Below are 7,378 nucleotides of genomic sequence, written 5' to 3'. Positions count from 1 at the left end.
TAATTTTAACTCCTGCTATCTCGAACTGTGATAGTTAAATCAGAATTAATACGGTGTCGTTGAAATAAGTTACATACGACAACTTATTGATGTACATTTCAAGCATAAGCAATCACAGTCGTGGTTGATACCAACACACTAAGTTAGAGACTACGTGAACTTCGTTATTAAAGTTGCGACTTTACGGTAATATCATGTCAGTACAGAACGATTTTTGTGTGGCTTACATTAATTTGACCTAGTTTTATCCTAATTTACCAATTTACTAATTTTAATTAACCTAACTTGCTATGCTGTGAGCGGGAATTTTTGTTGGTAGGTTTACAAGAACTGTCAACCTCGAGTTCGTTGTTTCTCGATCAGCGGTACGATTCTCGTTAATCCAGTGGACCCGGATTTCAAACCGTAACGCGTTTGTATGTGTTCTGTTAAAGTGATTATATGAGAATGTTTAACACATTAAAGACCATCATCTCAGTTATGTACGCAACTTAAGCAGATGCGAAAAGAAACCTTCCCCTTCTCCTTGAAGTTTCCTTTTTATCGAGTGTAACATGACGTAATCATGGTTTCACACGAGATATTGTGAAGGAAGCTGTCACTCACTCTACTGCATATTTGTTATATCCAATTTGAAGAAAGGCTGTAATATATGATATTTGTGGTAAAAAAGTATGTGAAATTGGAAGTAAGAGAGAGGGGTATCTTGGTGAAAGGCGTAGGAGTAGAGGGTCACGCGGAGGAAATGAATTCAATGAAGGTGTCCCATTGTAAATTACAAATCAAAATACATGTGAGTAATAAGAAAGAGTAAAACCGAAAAAAGGAGCCAAAATTTCATTATCTCTTCATGTTGCCCAAAACTTCCTAGGTGATCATGAAAGTATTTATCGGATAACTTCTAATAGGATTCCTAAATGTTACAAAATACAAAGTCTACTAATCTGAATAGCGAAAATGAAAATTCTAACTGTAACGATAAGTCGCATGAAAGCTGGCACATGAACCGTCAAAAGCTCGCCATATTGACGTTTTTTTCATTCTATTTTTAGACCTCGGGCGCTTCGCTAGTGGCTGTATACGACATACAAAGCATGGTTTGGCGACACACGTATGCGCGTAAGCACACCATTAGGATTATTGTGGACTGCATCAAGCATAAGAACGAATACATCTTTTCTTGCATTACCTTCACAAGCACTGGCAGCAGAAAAAGCACAAAAAGAGCAGTTTTATTTAAACTTATGGTTTTGCCGTGCAAGAAATGCCCTTTTAGTTAAATGGTTCGTGTACTGGACTGCTGGGTCGCTCTCACTCAACAGTGGATAAAGTTACGATCAATAAATCATTCATTCACTCGTGTCATTGTCATGAACTACTGTTAATCCTTTGAGGAGGGAGGGTGGCAAATGACACGGCAAACGCGACTTTGCATATTTGCTTTCTCTTCAGACAAGTGGAAACAAAGTACTACGCTGAATTTTAGAAGAATTTTCAAAACTCTAAGACATGCGATAGTAAAAGTAAAGCTACAGAAAAAGGCCTCCTGAAAGGAAAAACAAAATCTTTATGTGCAAAAATAGAAACTTGTACATTTCGTCTTAGCCAATATACAAAATTCAAGTGAATACCCAGACCACCTTTCGGTCTTGTCTCGTGCACTTTTGTTCGACCTTTCTCGAATTCGCAGTATACGCTACCATAGTTACATGGCATATTTTGATAAATAACATGTAGATTGCATTTCCTTAGAAAAAAATAGAAGTGTTTAAAATAAGACAGTACTAACATTTTGTTAAAAGGGAGTTTTATTTACTTCAGTTTTTTAGCCCCGAGAATGTCATTGAGGGTAACAAAAGTTAGTTCTGAATACTAATTTATTTTACAAATTTTCAATGTCTTTCTAACTACTTGATTTTGGTTTATAAAAAGGGACTACTAGAATAAGTAAAAACAAAATAATAAACACTAAGTATTTCTGAATAGCAACTATTTTAAATATTTTATAATCATAAACGCATAAAACTCGTGCGTTGACAAATAAAGATTTTGTGAGAAAGACTGGGTCCTACAGCATTCCCGATCCGCGCAAAAAGCAACCACCTCGATAAAAAAATGAAATTATATTTAACTATGCAGTGCATTTACAATGGTCGGAACATCCCTAGAGTTGAACATGCAAAATAGCGGTCAATAAAGAAAAAATCACCGTTTGTTTGCAGAGGACGGCTAAGAAACGTACCAAGATTTACAACGCACCTAGCAGCTATGTTTGTTGGTTACACAGTTCAGATAAGTTCGTCAGTTTCATGCATGACGTTTTTACTTAGAGGCATTATAAATTACAAATTGTTCAAGTTTGTCAACTTTGAGCCATTTCAGTGTTCCTCTTTCTTTGCGATCCTTGGTTTTTTTCAGTTTATTTTACATTTTTTTTTTCACCTTGGCTGAGATCGCGCAGGGCGCATGCTCTCATAGGTATTTATTTGAAGAGTTCGCACGAACTGTGACGATTTAAGCAGGCAACAAACGAAATATCCATGAGATTAAAAATATTTTTCGGCATTATCTGCAATTCTGTGTCCAAGTTCTCGTCGCCAATACAGGGAGGTTGACTGGTTTACTCTGTTGTGTCATGACAGAGAATTTTCTCCTCAAGAAATTTTGCTAAGTTTTTATTAATGAGCAAGGGACCTGCGCGACCTTAAACTATTATTTTTAAGGTTATACATCTCGGTACACTTTTAAGCTTTCCCCTGTAAAACAACGTTAAATGACCAAATTCTGATTTACGGAAAATGCGAACCGAGACGGCGAATTTTCGTTCTTTTTTAGACTGGGTAATCGCGAGTTTCTAAACTAATACCGTATTTAAATTAGTATTTTAATGGACTTTTGTTGTTATAATGCAGTGATCCAAAGCATTGTGCTACACTGTGCCATGCACAGTTGCCTTACACAAGGGGACGGCGAGTTGCTACACATGCCCCTGGCACATGTCTACGCTAAATGTTGTTCTGTGTGTATGTTGTTGTGACGCACGCTACCTGCTTTTGTGCACAGCACATTATTTTGTCGCTGCAACATGAACCCCAGTTAGGTGCCTCTATCAAACAACTTTCTTCCATTAGAAATTTAAAACTGCCTACATGGCAATTGAATGGATTCTAAGTGCATGCGTTGTATTAAGCTACACTGTGTCCTGTGTTGAAACTCATGGAAATTTTCCTCAGCAAAGCAGATCCTTCCCTGAAAGATAGCAGCAAAAAGTTAAAGTTATGAGTTGATTCTGTCAGTATAAAAAGTGTCAAAAATTAAGCAGTTAAAACTGATTGGGTTTTTGGTCACAACCGAAAACTAAAGTACTTTGACGAAAGCACAGCTCGAGATGAGAGATGATTAATAATAACAATAACAAAGATAAAAACAATATCTTACTTCAGATAAAAAGTTAAAATGTGTGAAATATATGTAGAAATGTGTAAAATATATATTACAAATTTTAATGAGATATTTATAAAAATGTAATTTTTTTTTATGTAACTACCTCTGAAAATCCCCCCTTGGGAACTTGGTATTAAAGTAGGTATGTTTGTAACATACTTGTAATTCGGTATAAAATTCCATAAACGTGATGCCGAATAAGATCCGAAAATTTTGATCTGTTCAAGTGCCATTCCCTACAAGATCTATGTATTACTGTCAAAAAACAATACCACACTTTTGTCTGGTGGATCCACGTAAAGTGCCAAACTTGTTTCTAAGGAGAGGTTCTAGTTGCTCAGTAAGTTTTGTATAATTCCTTTCCAACTCTTTCTGATAAGCACGTTGGTCGACTGTAATTAGATGTTTGTTCCTTTGTAGGGCGTCTCCACACCTAAAAACGGCAGCATCAAAACATTGCTTTGTATTTACACAATAGATACCCATTTTCTTTCCTACGTATGATATGCTACGGGTTGTTTATACCAACAAGGTTTGTTTAATGCAACTACGGCTTATAGGGTGACTAAAAACAATTCAATCTCCCACCTTACTGCGCAAGCTTGACGAAACGAGCGACCCTCGAGATATTCGTTGCAAGATTGTTTTTGGTTGTTTTTAAAAACAATAAAAGTGGCCGGAAGCCATGAGCGAGTCTGAGCCGTGATTGTCAATGCCAGGCAACAGGAAGTCCGAAGACAAATCAACTTTCCAGGGTCAAGGGGTGACCGCATTGTGTTGGCATAATTTTGAGCACGATAGAAGAGTGTGCATTATGCTGACATGTTGTGCAAAGTTTCTTCGACTCTGTGTTCAAGAAAAATTAAATAAAATTGGAACGTTGTAAGATAAAAAGAAAATCAAAATCACAGGATACCTACAACCCTGGCCCATAAAGACGAGGACTGGTTACAAATTAATCCTATACATGTAGTTTACTCAGTTATTCTATATATTTTTATGTTAATCGTATCTATAACAAAATTCTCGATTTTGATTGGTTCTTCGCGCGCCTATTTGTCGCGTAATTGGCGCGAGATCACGTGGGTGTCCAATTACAGGTATCCAATTTGAGCAACTTCAAATTGGATACCTGTAATTGGACACCTACGCCATTCGCGCGTCAATCACACGCATATAAATGGGTTCTTTCTTGCTGTTTTCCCACTGTTTTCTACAACCAGTTGAATTTACCATTGACTTTTCCACACTATAAAAGATTCTCAAAGACTTCCTCGAATTTTGTTATTGATACGATTAATTAATCGGGCGGGGCCTGGGCCCGATTCATAATCTGTGTCAGATTTTTTTGTTTTGTCGGTAAATCGATCCAGACCCACGCGGCCCAGCCGGCTCTTCTGTAACAGTCACGCAAGATTTAATATTTAATAGCAATCAGCCGATCACTCGCGTTTAACATGAACACTCTGCTCTCTGAAATGTATAATTTTGTTCCATTCCATATTTTACAAGAAGAGAGGGTTGAATATAATCACATAGCGAAAACAAAGACCGCTTGGACATGTCCAAGCTATTTAAAACTACCACTACGTCAGACCCATGTCACGCGATCTCTCGCTTGTAGCTATAAATAATCATTCACCTATTTTCTGTTTGAATACTCTGCGCTCTGTTTGTGTGAAATATTTATTGTTGCGTTACTCAAGCGTTCGGCTCGGAGCGAGTACAAGTCGTGTAATTTACCCGGAACGTGTTAAATATTGCAAAACGACGACTTATTTTCTGGATATCCCAATTTTTGTTTTGATCGAGTTTACGTTATTTTGAGAATCGAAACGTAAGTTGCAAGCTCAGCAAGAATGTGTCAAAGCACGGGATACACGTCATCGCGCCAGGGGAATTACCAAAAGCTTGTCGAAAGACGCTCAACGGAGAAACACAATGGGATGGCCTTAGTCTACTCTTTATTTTGACGTGATTTGGCTTTCTTTTAAATGAACTGGTTTGGGTTTATTTTATTGAACATTCGGAACAAAATAAATATTTGCATGCGTAAGCAGGCATTTTTCCGGCTAGGCATGTGGTTTTAAAAAGCAAAAGATGATGTGGTAAAGGAAATTCATGTCACGTTCACTCCGTGACTAACGCAAACACGACTTGTGTGTTTCTCAAGTGACTGCTTTTCTAAAGATTTTACTGTGCGGCGCCATGCCTTTAAGCCAAAGCACTGAAAGAGGTCAGGTGGTCAAACATTACCCGCACGATTATAAACTGCTTGCAGTTCTTGTTAGTAATTGGACCTCGTGTCGTACAATTCAGAGAGTAATCGTGCTCGTAATTTCAAATCGTCCTCGCGCTGCGCGCTCGGCCGATTTTGAAATTACTCGCCCGATTACTCCCTGAATTGTACTCCACTCAGTCCAATTACTATTACTAATTATTAATGGCGCATAATAGTGATTCTATTTGAGCATGACAGTGACATTTGTAGAGCAAAAAGAATAAGCAGAATAGTAAACATTACAACATTACCGTATTTTCTCAATTAAACGCCCCCGGCGTTTATTTAAAACTTGGCTCCGTGGATCCGGCGTTTATTTGAATGGTGCAGTTTATTGGAGCAGAATGTTTATTAAACAAGGGTTTTAAATCATTATTTGTGACATAAACGTAATTTGCCATCGTACCTAAAGCATATTACACCTCAAATAAATGCCTGGAAGGCTTACTTATAACGCTAGCTCGGAGACCCGGCGTTAATTCGGGGCCCGGCGTTTAATCGAGAAAATACGGTAAGCATAATGTGGACATCCCTACCAGGGTCGCTCATTTACTGACCGCTAGCAAAGGGAAACGAAGACGCTGGGTAGGAGGTTGGGTAAACTTACGACCACTTTGGACTTCTAAGGAGAGCTATGGAAACTAAGGTAAACTACTATAAATAACAATAAGAAAAGTTCAGTACAGAACGAAGAATAACTATAACTAAGGAATACTAGCTTGGGTACCTCTTGATAAATTCTTTGAAACAGAGCCTGAGTCTGTGATGGTGTCTAGTGATCATTTGACTCTCTCCTTCCTCATCAGAATCCTGGCCTTGATTCAAAAACACCAAAGCAATCTCCAAAGGACCCTATACATCACACCCAACCAATATTAGTGCTTTATAAACAAAACTGCGCACGAAATGGTTTTATTTTTAAATGTTAATTTCTTAACTTCATGCGAGTCCTGAAAAAAGACTGCTAAACGTTCGTGGCATTTTCATCTATGTTTCACGTCACTTAACCCAACTAACCGACACAACTCATGACCAAACACACGGATCCACACACTTTATCTTATTCCGTCTAAGATTGAAGAAAGGTTTCAGGAGAAGACTGTTTGTCTTGAGAAGAGCGAAAATAATGCGTGGTAACCTTTTCAGGTGCCGCAAGAGGTGTTATTATTTTGTTTATTCTTGTAAGGACTGATGTAGTTTACCTGATTGACAGTAGTGCCAATAGAACCCTGTAAAACCATCTGAAGCATCTTAGGGTTGGGTGGCTCTTGCTGTATCGCGCTCAGAAGCTCTTTTGTTCTTAATTCCATGTCTTCAATGGCAACTTCAATAGGGCTGAGCACGATCTACACGGTGTCAACCAAACAATAATGAATAATTGGAAGACGGAAAAGTGTTTTTGTGTTTATATTATTGCAGAAGGGCTTATTTGATAGACTGTTTAACTCCAATTTTTTTAGGTATTATGTTGCATTCAACAATTGAACAGATTACAAATGGAGAAGCAAGCTGGCGCATGAGGATGAATGTTAACTTTGAATGAAACTGGGTTTTCTGTTCGAATCTATTTCACGAACGGTGGTGGGGAAGAGAGGCCTAATAGAGAGCTGGTATTTGTGCTCATATCATTGCGGTAAAAAGTTATAATTATAT

The 7,378-nt window shown here is 37.9% G+C and overlaps 1 protein-coding gene across 1 annotated transcript; it reads right to left on the bottom strand.

The window, feature by feature from the left end:
- Positions 1-1,768: 1,768 nt before the first annotated feature.
- On the bottom strand, positions 1,769-7,067 carry LOC144639522 (dedicator of cytokinesis protein 8-like). Its single transcript, XM_078498817.1, has 4 exons — positions 6,928-7,067; positions 6,453-6,577; positions 3,722-3,877; positions 1,769-3,249 (listed from the first exon to the last, which is right to left on the bottom strand). Exons 1-4 carry the CDS (start codon positions 7,033-7,035, stop codon positions 3,186-3,188), a joined length of 453 nt encoding a protein of 150 aa, XP_078354943.1. The 5' UTR covers positions 7,036-7,067; the 3' UTR covers positions 1,769-3,185.
- Positions 7,068-7,378: the final 311 nt, after the last annotated feature.

Source organism: Oculina patagonica, unplaced genomic scaffold, assembly GCF_052425735.1.
Source record: "Oculina patagonica isolate OP01 unplaced genomic scaffold, crgOcupat unplaced1019, whole genome shotgun sequence".
NCBI classification, from domain to species: domain Eukaryota; kingdom Metazoa; phylum Cnidaria; class Anthozoa; order Scleractinia; family Oculinidae; genus Oculina; species Oculina patagonica.
The sequence above is the reverse complement of the archived record's forward strand: the minus strand, read 5'-3'. Positions and strand labels throughout refer to the sequence as shown.